General features: G+C 46.5%; 1 protein-coding gene and 1 long non-coding RNA gene across 6 annotated transcripts in view; one reads left to right on the forward strand and one right to left on the reverse strand.

Moving 5' to 3' along the window:
- Nucleotides 1-2,227: 2,227 nt before the first annotated feature.
- Nucleotides 2,228-18,328, reverse strand: part of Egfr (epidermal growth factor receptor) — a 329,246-nt gene continuing 313,145 nt past the window's right edge. For all 5 annotated transcript variants that reach the window (XM_033473793.2, XM_076520890.1, XM_076520891.1 and 2 more), the window contains 10 exons: nt 12,244-12,579; nt 11,142-11,526; nt 8,939-9,615; nt 8,614-8,743; nt 8,064-8,374; nt 6,215-6,516; nt 4,919-6,130; nt 3,536-3,935; nt 2,992-3,171; nt 2,228-2,898 (listed from right to left, as the gene is read on the reverse strand). In XM_033473793.2, coding sequence (XP_033329684.1) covers nt 2,591-2,898; nt 2,992-3,171; nt 3,536-3,935; nt 4,919-6,130; nt 6,215-6,516; nt 8,064-8,374; nt 8,614-8,743; nt 8,939-9,615; nt 11,142-11,526; nt 12,244-12,579 — 4,241 coding nt within the window. In that variant the 3' untranslated portion in view covers nt 2,228-2,590. The remainder of the gene's footprint in view (nt 2,899-2,991; nt 3,172-3,535; nt 3,936-4,918; nt 6,131-6,214; nt 6,517-8,063; nt 8,375-8,613; nt 8,744-8,938; nt 9,616-11,141; nt 11,527-12,243; nt 12,580-18,328) is intronic.
- Nucleotides 15,126-18,047, forward strand: LOC143259327 (uncharacterized). Its single transcript, XR_013033131.1, has 2 exons — nt 15,126-15,600; nt 17,556-18,047. It is a non-coding gene; the product is annotated as an uncharacterized LOC143259327 (long non-coding RNA).

An 18,328-nucleotide genomic window follows, 5' to 3' on the forward strand; every position in this document is an offset into this window, starting at 1 on the left:
AATAAAACCTTAATTCTGAATTATTATCGAAATCTAAAATATAATATTTTTCGTGTATATTCCGCTGTTTCTCATTTTACAAGTTTGCCCTGAACGAATTCTTACACGAGATACGTATAATCTAAACGAAGTCTACGAACGTCGAGGATGGGAGGAACAACGACGTAAGAATGATGGTGATTCTTTATTACAATAATTTTTTTACGATAACACAATGATATTATAAAGTTTTATAAATTCTATAGGTCCACAACCGAATGGCAAATGCAATTCCTCGCAGCTAATTATTCCGGCGATCAAACGTATTGTACAATTTCTAGTTCACATTCATGCTCTCCATACGTCTTCGGTTTACAAAAGAAAGAGAAACACAAAATCGTCGAACTAAGGGGATGGATGGGTGGGTCAGGGTGTGGGTGGTTACGGGATAGAGGAAAAGTTCTCGCGCGAGTGTTTCGTTTTTCCGATCCCTTAATAAAAAGCATCGAATTTCGGCGCACACGTTTTTCTACAATGATACACGCTGATCCGCACGGCGACGCGACGAATGATCGTATATATTTTACAAAGGGGAGAGAAATCGCTAACGTAACTATTTCATAACACTTAGAACAGTAGACGCAATGTACACGATACGTATTTGCTTACATTAAGAACAAGATTCTGCATTCTGCGCGCGGCGAGATTGGAAATCCGTGCGACAACGTTTTCGCATGCATCAGCGACGAGCTGGCCGCGTTCGAAACAACAAGACAATAAAATAGAAGAGAAAACAATTTTCTTATAAAACTTTTGTTTCCATTTATCACAGAAAACCGCACGGCGTTTGATTCCCTCGAAAAGTTTCTTATACTTCGCGGACAAGATACCTCGAGTTCGTGGAATGTTTATCCCCGCGTGAACAATTTTTAACTAATTTTCTCTCTCACAGAATTTTCTCGGCAGGTAGCCCTCGATCGAAATTTCATTTCTTACATAGTTTCATTAGCGGCATCGATATCTTTCCTTCTGTTTTATACGTTCTTCAGGCTATCGCCGCTAATTTCATTGTTCGTCGATCTTGTCCGCCCAAGTATACCATCGTGAATGAGATCGTCAATCTCGCAGACGCCCGATGCACACAGGTGAAAACAGTGTTCGCAGCATCGCGCGTTCCCTGTACACAACATGGCACGTCCTAATCCTAATCGCTTTCCTCCGTTGTTGTCTTTTTCTTCGTTTCCTCTTTCCGGCGAAACAAAACAAGAAAAGAAAAGACGCCACGGATTAACGCTTAATTTACTCAAGTACATTTCCGTTTCTTTACATTCGTAAGAGTCTTAGGCGCTAGTGGTCGCTAGTCTATTTACAAGACGCGTTCTTCTTTCGTAAAAAAAAAACACGCATCCGTGCTTGGCTACGGCCAATTTTATTGGTCCCATTTCGCGGAGGCGATGGCATACAAAAATATTTAGGCGATCCAGAACGTTTTTTAAGTGGAACGGTCCCTTTTTCGTTTCCTCTAGGTCCCACGGGCACGCGATCCTCGTGTCGCGATGATCGTTACGGTCAATAAAGTAGGACAATCGATGTCGTTGCAGTGTCGTACTGTATCGTGATACTAATTAGAAAGAGAGAGAGAGAGAGGGGGAGAGGGAGAGAGAGATATAAAACGACAGGCTGGAATAGTGAGATGTTTTCAAGTGTCCACGAGAAATATTAGAACGTTTCTTATCACAGTCAGCGGCGAACCGCGCAGACGTTGCGCACCCGGGGAAATTTCATCGTGACTCTCGCGATCATTAAACGGCTCCAAGTACCATTTTTGATGTCTCGTGATTCGTGATGGATCACGTGAAACGGGAGATTCCGGCCAGCCGATTTTTCCAACGCAGGAAACGAGGCGAAAGGGGAAAGCTCAATCTCGGGGGCAGTTGATTTCATTCGAAAGACAGAGGGGCCCGTGTTCGTCCAATTGGAATGGCTCTTTCTCTAAAAGGCAGTAGCGGATTTACGGACAAGCTGTGTAGGCCGACTTTCGAGTTTTCGAAGCTACGAATCATATCGTAGAGATGTGTATTCTACCTTTCGAAATTTATTCCGCCATACGAACATTATTCTAGCTTTCGAAGAGAATTCGCTGTTACGATGTAGCTAGCATAATCGTGAATCCGCCATAGGGAAAGAGGCTATGCGCGTTGAACGCGGACCGTCGAAGTCAGGTAAAGGTTGAAGGGTAGACAATCGCTTATGCCATTTACTGTACGTCGTTTCTTAGATTAGCCTTAAACAAGTGGTAGACAGTACTTTATTTACAAGCCACTGCGAATGGCACATTAAGATTATCTTTGCACTACTCGTTGGTCGCGTACGCAACAGTTCTTTGTGCACGAGACACGCCCTCCCCTGGATCGGGGAGCTAGCACAGTTCTCGCGATCTACGTCTAATCACAATCGAAACACGGCACTCGGGCGAAGTGTCCTTTTCTAAGTACTCTGGGGTTTCCTACGCACTAGGAACCGAATTTGTCGCTGCGTTTCCGAACGATGCCAGTTCTACGGTTCTGTACAGCGGAAACATAGTAATCTCGTGTAGGAATCGTCGTCGGAATCAAACGGTCGTCTCGTTCTTCCTGAGAGGCTTCAGCGGCTGCAACTCCCGTTCCAGGCGATCGAAGTCGTTGTAATACTCGTGGTCGGATTCTTCTTCCGAACTCCTCTGTCTGACCTGCGAGCCGAAGGTCCCGTTCGTTAGGACCTTCTCCAGGTCCGGTGTCGGGATTCCCAGCGTCTGCGGGGTTAACGGTCCTTCGTCCTGCGACATTATGTACTCCGGGTTGTCCAGGGACGTCTTCCCTTGGATGGTCAGGAATTCGGGGTACTTTCGGTAGCCGTTGTTGATCCGCTTCGGTTCTATGTCTGGAATAAAAAAAAAAATGGTAAATGCTTGGAAACTAAAATTCTTTACGAGAAAAGATGTAGCTAGGAATTTAGGATGACGTTTGTAGTTACCTGCTGGCTTCGAGTCCCCTATGAGATCCATGTACTGCGTTGTATTCGCTGGCAATTGCGGCGATGGCATTAAATAATCGTCTTCGTCTAATGGCAAGTCTAGCTTCAGGTTTCCTACTTGAGCCTGCTGGTGCACGGAGTTCACGTCCCCGTCGTAACAGTCGTCTGTTACGTCGCAATCTAGAAATAACAATAAGTCAGGCTACATTGTATCTAGAAACTTTCGTTCTTTACAGATAGTATCGGTACGAAGTACACAGTAATGTCTCCCTAATTGACGCTCAGATTGTGCAGAGAAATGGACAATTTGGGAACAGGAGACACGATTATTCGAGCCTTGTGGTTTATTGTTATAGTTATAAATTGTCCACAATTATAAAAACGAGCCACAAGGCTCGAACAATCGTATCTCCTTTTACAAGATTGTCCATTTTTATGGACAATCTGAGCGTCAATTAGAGAGACATTACTGTATTCCTTTTCCCTTGTAGTTGCTTGAAAATCGAAGATCGAAACGGATGACTGAAAGCTCGAATTAACTTACCTCTGACGCTGATCATTTTCAACGGATCCGAACAGTATCTCGAACTGGAGCTGTCCGATCCAACAGGGTGGCCACAGTGTCCGTTCGGTGGTGCGAAATGCGCGTGCTGGCCGGAATTTCCAGGCTCGTGCGACGCATTACCGTTTCGATGATTCGCCCCGTACCTCAACAGCTCCCTGTCCCAGTTCTGTTGATTTTGGGGCGTGGGAGAGTCGGCGGCGAGAGGCTTGCCATTGGGCCAGCAGGTTTTTACGGGCGTGTTCGGTGGAGAACCGGAAGTGTTCGACGTTGAAAGTCCGGGTGGGATCGGGGCTCTAGATTTCGGTTGGAGGTACTCGTCCGCGTCCACTAACGCCTCGGGGCCGTCCGATGCAAGATTCCGTATCATTTCCTTTTCGTCCTATGATCAATTGAAAATTAATATCCTCCAATTAACAAGCTAGTAAAAATATTAACCCTCAGCGCTCCGTTGGCTCCGCTATGGAGACATCCGTCATTTGTTCCGTAAATCCGAAGGCTCTGCTGCGGAGCCCAATGTTTTAGCATGATTACAACGAAGATGCTATCTTTTTGTCGACGTTGGCAATTGTTATTTGTAGTGAAAACGTGCTTAGCGTGTGTACCATTTCGATTAAAACATTCTTTGCCCATTTTTATACTTGGCAACATAAAATGAATAAAATCAAACGCTTTCATAAGGACGTGTAATTTTTTCCGCTCAAAACAAGACTTCCTTTATCTCGGGCGCTTTGCTCCGAAAATGTGCCGGAGTTGCTGGTAGTGATATTTTTCAGAAAATCGCTGTTCAACTTTATTTTAGAACGTTCGAAGAATATTTACTAATTTTTAATTCAATTTAATTATTAATCGAGCCGATTCCAGTGAAGATTAACGATAAAAAAATTCCGGCAAACTCATGCAAAAGATATTTTTGTTTCAATAATTCCGTATCCAAACAGAATTCAACGGACGATTCGCAATGCTAATTTTATAGTAAATCGCGTCAAAGAACGCGAGGGATATATTTATTTAAGAATTGCGAAGAATATCGTTGATAGTGAATTTACCCATTTCGACGATGATGCATTTGTTGCTTGGAAATTTCAGTCACAATTTATGATGTCGATGTACTGACCTCGCACAATGTTAAGTAGATACCATTACGGTTAAAACATTTTTTGCTCATTTTTATACTTAGCAACATAAAATGAATAAAATCAAACGCTTTCACATGGACGTGTAATCTTTTCCGCTTAAAACAAGATTTCCTTTATCTCGGGCGCTTTGCTCCAAAAATGTGCCGGAGTTGCTGGTAGGTAGTACTCGAGAAACCCGTGGAGCGCTAAGGGTTAACAATACCAAGTAGCTTTTCACATTACCAACCTGCAATGTATACGAAGGTAGCCTCATGTATTTATCGCCCTTGATGGCAAGGTATCGGCCGGGGTCTCTGGACATCTTTGCGAAGTCCTCCGCCAGTTCCTTGAAGCTGGGCCTGGACTCCGCGTCCAGCATCCAGCACTTGATCATGATCATGTAAACATCGATCGTGCAGATCGTCGGCTGCGGTAGTCTCTCGCCCTTCTCCAACAGTTCCGGCACGTTCCTGGCAGGCACGTTCTCGTAAGGTCTGCCGCCGTAGGTCAGAACCTCCCAGATGGTCACGCCGAAGGCCCAGACGTCGGACTTGTGCGTGAACACTCGGTGCTGGATGCACTCTAGAGCCAGCCACTTGATTGGCATTTTGCCACCGGCGGCTTTGTACTGTTCCTCGTTGATGTCCAAGAGCTTGGCCAGACCGAAGTCGGTGATCTTCACGCAGTTTGGCGTCTGCACGAGGACGTTCCGCGCGGCAAGGTCCCGATGGACCAGTCTCCTCTCTTCCAAGTAGGCCATGCCTCTGGCGATTTGCGTGCACCAATTCAACAGAGCCTTCGAGCCGATCTTGTCCTTGAACGTGCGCACAAAGTCCAGCAGACATCCCAGCGGCATCAGCTGCGTGACGAGCATCATCTGCGAGGTCATGCAGACGGCCAAGAGCTGAAGCAAGTTCGGATGCTCCACGCTGGCCATTATGTACGCCTCGTCCAGAAACTCTTTGGACGTGTTCGCTCCTGTGCCATCGTGCAGGACCTTTATAGCTACCGGTATCTTGACGTTCTCCCCTTCGGGTACCCAGACACCTTTGTAGACGTTCCCGAATGCTCCGTAACCCAGAATTCCACCTTTCCGCATCTCTTCCTCCTTGATGATACGCAACTTCGCTAGATTCGGCTTGACCCCGGTCGGCCGAAGAGGCTCGTTATCGTCCAGCCCTGTCAGCGCCATCGTCATCTTCACCGTGTTCTCCTTCGCTTTCGCCCGGATTCGCCAGAAGTACATGATCAAGGCAGTGATCACGATGAACACCAACGCGAACACCACCACGCCAGCCAGGAGAGCCGGTTGCAGCTCGTTGTCCACTTGGAATCCGAGACCCACGGTTTCCACGGAGCAATAGGGCTCGCTGTCCAGCGGGAAGATCTTGTGAGGGTACTCGGGCGGACACGTCTCCGTGCAGTTGAAGGCCGTCGCGTTGCCGTCTATGTCTTCGTCCTGGAAGACAAAGTTCAAACATTCGTTTCGTTGCTTTTTACAAGCAAGAGATTTTCCGCAGGGAATAATGAACGTATCGCTTACCAGATAGATCTTATAATTCCGACACTTGTAGCACTGATTGGGACCCCGGCCGAAGCAGCCCCGGCATTCGCTGAAGCACGGTATGCAAAGCTGAGTGTCGGCATTCGCGAAATATTCGGCGGGGCACTCGTCCTCGCACTGCTCCTCCCTTTTGAATTTCGTACACTCCTGGCACACGTGTTCGTGGAACCCGTAACCGGTGCATTTCTTGCAACGGGGGTGGCACTTGCGGCAAACAGCCTTCCCTGCCAGAGGCTTCAGAGTTCCTTGCTCTTGAGGACTCACCCATTCGTAGTAATGCCCTGTAACAATCGTTCTCGCGTTACTCCCCGGTACTTTTCGATTTGTCTGGAACTTGTACGTTAAACTTGAGAGGACACGCTAGATTAGAATCGACGGCGCTAGAGAAAAACAGGAAATTATTGGGCCTGGGAAAAAGTTCGTGGCGTTTTTCCGATAGATGTCGTCAATTGTTAATAACTCACGAACAACTTATTGCAACAATACCATTAAACGCTTCATTTAAAGGTGAGACATTGAACGTTATTTTGGGCGTATAAACATCGTGGTGGTGCAGTACTTGGAAAGTTGGTGGCGTTTGAAAATGAAGAGAAATAATGAGAAATTTTGCTATGTTTTACAATATTATTACGACGAAGGAAAGAACGCTGCGCAGGCTTGTGAAAAATTTGTGCTGTGTATGGTGAAAGTATATTATTAAAATCAGCTGCGCGGAAATGGTTCGCTCGCTTTCGTTCTGGTAATTTTGATGTGAAGGACGAGTCATGCTCTGGTCGTTCAGTTACTGAAAAAACTAATGAAATTGTTGAAAAAGTCCAGCAAGATAAGCATATTAGTAGTATCGATAGTGGTGTGGAACTAGGCATTGTCCACAAAAGTTTTTTGAACCATTTACACAAAGCTGGATACAAACGGAAGCTGGATGTTTGGGTTTCTCATGAATTGAGCGCGGAAAACACGATGAATCGAATCAACATCTGTGATGCGCTGCTGAAAAATAATGAAATCGTGCCATTTCTGAAATGTGTCATAACCGAAAAATGGATCACGTACGACAATCGGAAGCGCCAAAGATCGTGAACAAAAGATGGTGAGCCGTCACAAGCGTTCGCGAAGCTAGGATTGACGCCAAAAAAGGTGATGCTGTGTGTATGGTGGGACTGGAAGGGGATCGTCCACCATGAGGTGCTTCCAGTTGGTCAGACGATTAATTCTCAACTCTACTGTGAACAACTGGAGAGATTACGTCACGCAATTGAAAAAAGAACAGCCCGAATTGCATAATAGGAAAAATGTTGTCTTCCATCACGACAACGCCCGACCACACGTTTCTTTGACGACCCGTAAAAAATTACGAGAGTTTGGTTGGGAAATTTTGATGCACCCAACGTATAGTCCAGACATAGCACCCTCTGACTATCACTTGTTCCGATCTCTGCAGAACTCTCTCAATGGAATTAAACTGGCTTCAAAAGAAGCCTGTGAAAACCACTTGATTCAGTTTTTGAACCAGAAACCGCAGAAGTTCCTCACCGATGGCGTCATGATTCTACCCGAAAAATGGCGAAACATTGTCGATAATAATGCAGCATATTTGGTTTAAATAAATTCATTTTCACAATATAAGAAATCCAGTTGAATTTTACTAACAAAACGCCACGAACTTTTCCCCAGACCCAATATTTCTTTCGCGAGTTTCGCTACGTAAATTCGCGAAAGAAATATTCTTCGCTTTCCTCTGGCTCGGCTGAAAAGTAATCGATTTTTCCGACCGGTTGGGCCGGGTCGTAGATGAAGTATTCGAGCAGTCGGATCAAGGGTCACTCACCGTCAGGACACGGTTCCCCTTTCTGCAAACATCCTTCAGATACATTGCCGTTCATGATCGCCTTATCGCAGCTGTGGCATCCATTAAGGCCGATGTTATTCTCGGGTCCCTGGCAGCCGCCTACGCAGTTCCCGTGACAGTCCTTGCAGACGCCGTTGTCGTTATACTTGGAGGACGGGCATTCGGGCACGCAGAACGGACCGTCCCGCGCGTGTTTGCACTTGGTGCAGTGCTCCGCGTTCGGCCCGGTGCAAGTGCCGTCGCATTCCTCGTGGCAGAGCTTGCAGGTCTTCTCGTCTGCCTGATAAATCCTGGAAAATACGAAGACGGTCGTTCGTGATCCGGTGTCGCGGAACGATTTACGTCTAGCGGTCGGAAACATAGTGCGAGGCTAACAGGCATACAAAGCGAAAAGCTTAGATTTCCCCAGGCGAGTTTACCTTCGTTCCAGAATCTGAGGTAGGCGAATTTAAATACAACAAAAGTGACACACGTTATTCAAGGATTCGGTTGTTACGAGGTAGATCGGTTTGTCGGCGAGCATATTTACCCTGGCGCGGTGCAATCTTGCAGACAGTCGTTCCCTAGGATGAAGTTCTTGCACGACAAACACTGCGCCGGACCTGGACCCCAACAGCCCTCCTCGGAACACTGGCCGTCGCACACCAGTCCATCTTTTACTGCAATTGAAAACCGCTCGGTTAATTGGACGATCGATTGCTGCGAACCGCGAGCCTTGAAATTCAGCATCGATTTAGCGACCTTCGTACTCGGTAACCAGAGAGGATTCGAAGACCCTCTAACCGTCAAGGTTCTTACGCTAGGAACGTTGACCGTGGCCCGGAAGCTTGCAAAAAAGAAATCAGTGTACTCACTGCACTCGGTCTCGTTCCGATTATTCGACAGCAAGCTCTCGTGTTCCGACGACTTCTTGATCCTGGTCCAGTTGATGCTCTGCGCGTAGCAGAGGTTTTTGTTCTCCAATATGGCGATCGATCCCGAGTAGATCTTCTTCAGCGAGCTGAGTCCGAACGAGACCAGCGACGTCTTCACGATGTACAAAGAGGCGAAGTACTCCGTGAGGGTTCTGCCGCCGATCATCTCGAGGTTCCGGAAATAGGACAGGTTCTTGAAGTCCTTGTGGTCGCCCTGGATGTTCAGGAACCCGGTGATCTCCTTCAGCGTGCTGAACACTTCCAGCTTGTCGGGGTGCATCTTCTCGTATCGTTTGCCGAAGCTGAAGTTAGGGTAGACGTGCTGGAAGCCTTGGAAGCTCTGGTCCAGGATCGTGATCGAGCCCTCGATGATCGTGCAGTCGTTGAAGCTGTCTATGTTCCCGGAGTGCACTTTCTCGACGCCCTTGCAGGTTTTCGGGCAGGGGCCGTCGCAGGGCACGCACTCGCCGTTCAGGGCCTTCTTCTTCGGCGGACAGGACCTTACGCACGCCCCGTTGTCCTTCAAGAGGTGCTCCGGGCACTTTCTAACGCAAGTGGCGCCGTACGCGTATTTTCCATCGGGATTAGCTTCCCACGAGTACGTCGTTGGGTTGTACCTGAAAGCACCGACGTTTCAATACCGCAACCGGCTCGTAAACCTCGCGGAAATTCGATCCCCGGCCGTGCTCGAGTCGACCTAAGCAAGATTTATCGATAATAAGCGGACTATTGTAAATCGATACACTATTTTTCAAGCGCGGTGCTTAAGCACGAGATATACGCGCACGTCGACGTGGTCCTACAGATCGATCGACGTTTCCCGATTCAGCTCGCCGGCGAGCCTGATTTTACTGCCGCATCGAACCGCGTTCCGTCAGGATCATGGCTTTACGCACGATATACGCTCGATCCACGGGGCATGATAATCCGATCCTGCCACTAGATCTCGGCTAGATCGGCGACGAAGTAAAATCGTCGAACGCTAAATTATTTTCTATTCAATGAGAGAGCTATTGCCTTTCGCTAAATCCTTTAGGTCGCGCATTCGCGTTTCTTCGGGGAGGATTCGAGATCGCTGAACGAGTCCTAGGGGGATTTCTACAATTTTAGTTTCAAATAGGACGCGCCGCGGTGCTTCGATTGGAGAACGATTTACAGTATTGTCTTCTTAACTGACGCTCTGATTGTGCACAAAAATGGACAATTTGGGAAGAGGAGATACGATTATTCGAGCCTTGCAGCTCATTTTATATAGGCTTTATATATACAGGATGTCCCAGAAATGTCTCGCAATTCGGAAATGGGAGGTTCCTGAGGTCATTCGAAGCAACTTTTTCCTTTGCGAAAATTTTCTCTGAGGCTTCATTTACGAGTTATTAACGAAAAATACTGACCAATAAGAGGCGAGCTCAGCTGGCGCGAGGCGACCGAGCCAATCAGCGGAACTGGGATTCGACCGCTGGCGCCGTTGGCTCGGCCGCCTCGCGCCAAATGATCTCGCCTCTGACTGGTCACTGTTTTTCGTTAATAACTCGTAAACGAAGCCGCGGATTGCATTTTCTCTGAGGAAAAAGTTGCTTCAAATGACCTCAGGAATCCCCTATTTTCGGATTGCGAGACATTTATGGGACACCCTGTATATGCTACATATGCTTGTTATAGCTATAAAAATGATCTACAAGGATCTAATAATCGTATCTGCTCTTCCCAAATTGTCCATTTTTGTGGATACAGTAATGTCTCTCTAATTGACGCTCAGATTGTCCACAAAAATGGACAATTTAGGAAGAGGAGATACGATTATCTTACAGATTATTATATATATATATATATATATATATATATATATATATATATATATATATATATATATATATATATAGATAGATAGATAGATAGATATTTTATAGATTATTATAGTTACGAATTGTTAACAATTATAAAAACGAAACGCGAGGCTCGAATAATCGTATCTCCGCTTCCCAAATTGTCCATTTTTGTGCGCAATCTGAGCGTCAGTTAGGGAGACATTACTGTAATCTGAGCGTCAATTAGAGAGACATCACCGTGCCCGGGGATCGGGATAAATAGAAATTTGTCCGAGATCCGTTCGGTGATCCTCGACGACGGGGTCTCTACTTACTTTTGCATGGGCGGGCATTCCTGCGTGCACACGCCGTCGTCGAAGAAGTTCTTGCAGGCGAGGCAGTCGCTCTGTTTCGGGCCCGTGCAGCCACCGGCGCAAAAAAGATGGCAACACTCCCGCGGATTGGGCCCGAAGCACCTGCCCTGCCAGCACTGCGGCGAGCAGTTCGTTTTCGAGAACCTTTGGCAGTTCTCGGGCCCCTCGCCCCAGCAGCCCTGCTCGCAGCTCTTGTCGCACTGCGGGCAGACGCGCTCCGGCGACGTGAAATTGTACACATAGGAATACGTCCCGCTCTGGCCGGTGATTATTTCGTCCCAGTTGATCGTGCGGATATGGCAGAGGTTGTAATTGTTGTACATGCCCACGCTGCCGTTGAGGATGTCTGGAAAACGAGCGGGGCGATTCAGTTTTCGTTGCCCAGACGGGACGCGTTTACCATTGAAAGGCTAATAACGGGATGCGAAGCGGCTACGAGCGCGCGCGCGCGCGTTCACGCGCCCCGGCGACCATTTAATTGCGCTATCTTTCAACGCGATTTTTACTATCGCTCGGGAACGCGTTGCCAGAGCGTTCGATTTCAAGCCGAGAACCTCTTTATTCGACGCTTAATCGCTGTACAGCTTTGAACGTTAATTTTGTCGGGACATATTTTTGATAACTGAATTTTATTGATTAACCCTTTGCACTCGAAGCCGAATTAATGCAAAATTTAAATTAGCTTCTCCGACCCACGATTTTTCAATTTTACATGCATTTTATGCATATGAAATTAAATATTGTGACCCATGTAGTAGTTACGCTTTCAACAGCTCTTTAAGTATAAACAAATTTGGTTAATCAAATTATTTTGAGACGTGACGGTTGCAAAAGGTTGACTTGTTCTATTGGGCAAGAGAAGGGATACAAGGGAATAAATATAAATATAAATGTAAATATAAATATAAATATAGATATAAATATAGATATAGATATAAATATAAATATAAATATAGATATAGATATAGATATAAATATAAATATAATACAAGGGAATAAATATAATAATAAAAAAAGAAAATTGATGCTTGCTGGGGGATAAAGGGTAAAGTAAGATCTGTACCTCTGAGGGCCGGCATCTCCAAGTTCTGCATCTGACACATCGTGACGAACAGGGCGAATTCGGTCTCGTGAATGTTGAGCTTGAACAGTGTTCTGCCGCGTATGATCTGCAGCCGCGGCAGGACGATCTTCCGGACGTCCACGTGGCTGATGAGGACGTAGCCGGTGACCTCCCGGATATACTGGAGGAAGCTGAGGTCGAAGGTCTCGTTCTGGAGCCATGTGATCTCCAGGTTGCCGTCGACATAAGTACAGTTGGTGTACCGGTCTCGAAGATTCCGGTAGTGGTGCTGCTTATTGGACGGAACGGAGAGGCGGCCATTGGTTCCGATGCAGACTGTAACAGAAAACAGGTCGACTTTCAGCAAAGAATTGCAGAAATTGATTTCTAAGATGGTACTATATATTTATATAATATAATATATATATATATAATATATATATTATATTATATATATAATATAATATATATATATATAATATATATATTATATTATATATATAATATAATAATAGCATATACATCGATACTTTATATTTATATAAATTTTTCTCTCCGAAACGTTGATCGACGTGAACGTGTACAAAGAATTGGAATTGAAAATGGTTATGCGACGTTTTGATAATAATTATTGAAAATCGCTAATGGAAAAATATAAATCGGTAGTCAGCTGTACACGCAAGCGTGAATGGTAATACAGTAAAGTCTCCCTAATTGACGTTCAGATTTTGCACAAAAATAGACAATTTAGGAAGAGGAGCCTTGCGACTCGTTTTTATAGTTACCGATTGTCAACAATTATATAAACGTGCTGCAAGTCTCGAATAATCGTATCTCCCTTCCCAAATTGTCCATTTTTCTGCACAATTTGGGCGTCAATTAGGGAGACATTACTGTAGTACCGTTCAATCGAGAGTACAGTAATGTCTTTCTAATTGACGCTCAGATTGTCCAAAAAAGATGAACAATTTGGGAAGAGGAGATACGATTAATTTGAGTCTTGCGCCTCGTTTTAATAATTACCGATTCTCAACAACTATAAAAACGAGGCGCAAAGCTCGAATAATCGTGTCTCCTCCTTCCAAATTGTCCATTTTTGTGGACAATCTGTGCGTCAATTGGAGAGACATTACTGTAGCAGCGTCGCTCGATTAACCGTGAACTGAGATTAGTCACGAGGCGTGAAAAGATTGCCTAAAAGCGTGCGCGATCTCCGAGAGTCGGTACCGTCAATCACGAGACGACATCAGAATGACGTTTCATGAACGACGAGTGAAATGTAAACACTCGTCGCGCGACTTCCGTGCGTCGACGACCCTCTCGTTCATAGAATCACCGAGTGGAACGGGCTGAGGTCGCCACCCACATCGTCGAAAACGCTTCTCCCGATCTATAGATAGCTTTCTAAGGTTGAAAAGCGTGCCGCGCCGGTGGGCGAACCACTTCCATACACGCGAGCACCGTTGATTTCGTTGTGCAACCAGGCCCAGGTACACGGTGCTCCGATGATTCTTGCCGTGCGGCTCATTTGTCGTCTCGCTACGAACGGCCGGGATCATTCGAGCTCCGACTCGCTCCGAGTCGAACAAATGAAGCTTAGCAAGCACGAGCCATTTATGTATCCACCTGGTCCATTTATTTTCGATACCTTTCTCGTTCAATGGTATCTCTGCCGCGCTGAACACGATGCTCTTGTCTACGCCGACTTACATTATTTCGACGCGTTAACCTCTTAGGCACGACGCGCCACTATAGTGGCTTTCGCGGATGTCATCTCTCTGAACGACGCGCCACTATATCGGGTGTCCCAAAAATGTCTCGCAATCCGGAAATGGCGGGTTCCTCGGATCATTTGAAGCAGCTTCTTCCTTTACAAAAATTTTCTCCGAGGCACCGTTGACGAGTTATTAACGAAAAACAGTGACCAATAAGAATCGAGTACGGCTGACGCGAGGCGGCCCAGCGAACCAGCGCAGGAAGCCCAGTTCCGCTCATTGGCTCGGTCGCCTCGCGCCAGCTGAGCTCGCCTCTCATTGATCACTGGTTTTCGTTAATAACTCGTTAATGGTGCCTCGGAGAAAATTTTTGTAAAGGAAAAAGTTGCTTCAAATGACCTGAGGAACCCGCCACTTTCGAATTGCGAAACATTTTTGGGACACCCTGTAGTGGCTCGCTCTAGTAGCTCAACAGTGTTAACAATATACAGACGAAATACATACAGTATCAGACTCTGTACAGTACATATATATATATATCAGAATTTGCCGTCCAGGGAAATAGCCTCGCGCAGAATTCAGCCGTACCTAAAAGGTTAATTGTCGTTCATCGTATACGCGCGATACTTTCGTCAAATTTACCTCTTCGGGGACAAAATGTTTAGAAGCGAGTCAGGAGATTTGCAACGAATAAGCAGGCGTTGATTTGATAGTATGTAAAATGGAAATAATACTGCGTCGAAAAATAATTGAAAAATAACGAAAACCGTCGCGAAACTAAAATTAAATGTCCATCGACTTCGCAGCTTCAATTTTCTTAACGAAGCTGCTTCGAAGATTTCGGCGAACGCGTCGAATAAAATTCTCGCGCAGCCCCTGGTAAACAAATAAAGCAAGAATCGGCGAAAGTATTCCACCGAAAAACGTAATTGGGCCAATTACCATTCGCGCCGACAGACCCGCCGCTATCGGTATCATTCATAACTCTGCTAATAACCGGAACACCGATAGAAGGAAGGGAGGAGTCCGGTCGGGGCCCGCTCACGCCTCGTACAAAAACGGTCGCCGATGATCGACAGACGTCGGAGCGGGGCCCGTCCCTCAATTCGGACTTCTTCATCGGCTTACGTCTTCGTTTTCGTTGGTCGCGTCGCGTTGCATAGTCGCACGTACCCGGGCTCGTCTTTCGGGACCCGGTTTTGCCGGGTAACGCGGATCGCAAACGAAGTCCCCGGTCGCGTTCCGCCGGCGAAAAGGGCGGTCTTAATCTGATCAGGCGATCGGAATCATGCGAAAATAATTGCGCAACGACATCCTTCTTGCGCCGGGCCCGGCGTGTACATCCCGGAGCCGCGGCGCGCGGGGCGCCCTGCTCCGAACAAGGGGCGGCCTGGCCCACGGGAAAGAACGGAGGAACCGGGCCCTGGTATTCCCTGCCGGCCAGATGCTCCTCCGCTCACGAGACGAGCACCCTGCGGAACACGAAAGCCGAAGGCGCGGCTAGGCCCGGCTCGGGCCTCTCTGCGCGGCGCCACGGAATCGGAGAATGTGGATCGACGGCGGATCTGCATCGGTCCCCGGGTCCCTCGGTCGCGTTTCCAGCCGGCCTCGTCCAAGATTAATATCCTAATCGACGTGCAAGGTAAGAAAGAGCCGCGTTTCTTATGACCGGAATGCGGACTAGTCTCTGATTGCGAGGCATGCTCGCGCCGGACAAAAAGTTCATTAGGGTTATTAAATTTGTCGGCGTTCGTCCCTTGGTTGATACCCTGTCGCGACGCGTCTTGTTGCTCCCTCTGCGAATTCCTTGCTATATTTGTATCGCGAAACGTCAGCTTGTGGGAATGGCTGCTCGATCCATGGGCATCTCGGGGCGCAAGGTCACGGTTCACGGAGAAACACGAGTCCTGTCAAAGTTTGCTTGTGTTTACTCCTGCATGATTGTAAAGATGCAGAAACTGATATCTTCTTTGACAAAAATATATAGGGTGTTATCGGACGGGTAGTACCATCGAAAATAAGTCGAAAAAAAGGAATAACATCTTTCTGTTTGAAGCTTCGTTTACGAGAAAATCGAGTTTGAAGATGCGTAGATAATAGTTTTATTGTTACAGTAATGTCTCCCTTACTGACGCTCAGATTGTTCCCAAAAATGGACAATTTGGGGAAAAGAGATACGATTGTTCGAGCCATGCATAATCTTGACGTAACCTTGACAATTCGTAACCATAGAAACAAATCGCAAACCTCGAATAATCGTATCTCCTCTTCCCAAATAGTCCATTTTTCTGCACAATCTGAGCGTCAATTAGAGAGACATTACTGTAGTTACATTACATTAAGTGAACTGTTGAAAGTGTCGACCTTGCCGACGTGTACATAATCTCGCTCTTCTTATCAGTGAATCATAGACCGATGCGACATCATTTCGTCGCTTTACTTGATCGAAAGCATTTATTATTCTTTCCCTTAGCTGCGAAAGATTCTTGCCTGTAGTACTTAACTGCTGCTGTTGCACTCCCATTGCAAGCTCCTAACGCTTTCACCATGTCAACGTATTCACGATTGCTGTAGCGAGACATTGTTACAATTCGACCGATACAACAGACTAACGATAAGAGTAGCCGGTAACCGTACTGCTGAAGACAGAATGTAAACATTACAGAGAACAACAAGTATGAAAGTGTAAACGAACATAATCCAGCTACGTGCGAGCTAAACAATCTTCAAACTCGATTTTCCCGTAAACGAAGCTTCAAACAGAAAAATGTTATTCCTTTTTTTCGACTTATTTTCGCACGTAGAATCACCCCATGCCCGATGGTACTACCCGTCCGGTAACACCCTGTACAGTAATGTCTCCCTAACTGACGCTCAGATTGTCCACAAAAATGGACAATTTGGGAAGAGGAGACACGATTATTCGAGCCTTGTGGTTTAGTGTTATAGTTATAAATTGTCCACAATTATAGAAACGAGCCGCAAGGCTCGAATAATCGTATCTCCTCTACCCAAATTATCCATTTCTAGTGCACAATCTGAGCGTCAGTAAGGGAGACATTACTGTATATGCAGTTCAAAGATTCTCGTCGGTGTTGCAGAGAGAAAAATAATAATAACCGAGGGATAAAAAGCGAACGGATAAATTGGGCAAATTGTGCAGCGTCCGAATCGAGTTTATCGTTGCTCTAGCAAAAGAAATATGGCTCGAGAAAGAAGCGGACCATTTTCCCGTTTAAAAACCCGTCGAGTCGTGCGCGGCGGATTGGCCGCGCCGAGGCGATTAGCCGCGCGTTTCTACGAAAATTCCTCGGTGTTCACATACCGGAGGACTAATTAGCGGGGTTCGCGCGAATACATATAACGTCGCCGGCCGGCGATCATGGTTGTTTCGCGTTGCTCGGCGACGCGGCCGCGTGTAAAACTAGTCGGAGGGCGACTTCCGCTAACTGGCGAGGCGCCGTCGGTTTCCTTTTCAGGCTACGCGGCGGTGCTGAACTCTCTCGTACATCTCCGCGACTCGTCTGCCCGTCTGTTCGCTCGCTATTTTACAACGAAATCGTTCCTCCTCCCATCGCAGTTTTCTTTCCCTTTTAGATTCCGCTGGACGTGCGCGCCTCGTTCCACTTAGCTCCGTGACCAGCAAAATGGCGATGCCGATGCCGATGCCGATGGAAACTCACGGGGAGCAGGAATATAAGGAGCGCTCGTTCCGAACCCTCCGGGGACGTGTCGATCACGGTTCTCTACTCTTCTTCTCGATCTTCTTCTTCTTCTCCTCCTCCATCTTCTTCTCCGGCGCCGTTTCTACGGAACTTTTCACCGCCGCGAACTTTTGCGCTTTCACGCTCCGGGATGATTAACGTTTGGCTCGTTAGAATTTTCTCTTCCTGAAACGTTCCCCATTCAAATCGACTCTGATTCATATACCTCGTCTCGTTGCAGTTCTTCGAGACGTTTTTTTAGACAAATCCGGAATAGATTTCTGAGGTTTAAGTAACTTCGATTAGCTGGTGAGCTATTCCCTTTGAAGATACGATCTCCAGAATGAAATGGAAAGAGCAGAATAAATGAACGCCAGGCTTTCTATACCTCGCGTTCTGGCTGTTCTTTTTTATCCTTTTAGTAAAGTCGAAATTCAACAGTTAAAAGTTCTTTAACCGTTTGAGTCCCAAGCGGCGCCATCGCGTTGTTCAAATCTTGTCTCGCGATCAAACTTTAGTGACGCACCTGCATCGCATAGCTGCTTTTTTTCATCTTTTTTCTTTTTGTTTTGTTCGTCAATCTTGACGAGCACTATCGCGCCCTATTGGTTCTCTTCGCAATCAATTAAGACAAGCGCTATCACGCTGTTCGGCATTTTTCGACCG

This window comes from Megalopta genalis, chromosome 4, assembly GCF_051020955.1.
Source record: "Megalopta genalis isolate 19385.01 chromosome 4, iyMegGena1_principal, whole genome shotgun sequence".
NCBI classification, from domain to species: Eukaryota; Metazoa; Arthropoda; class Insecta; order Hymenoptera; family Halictidae; genus Megalopta; species Megalopta genalis.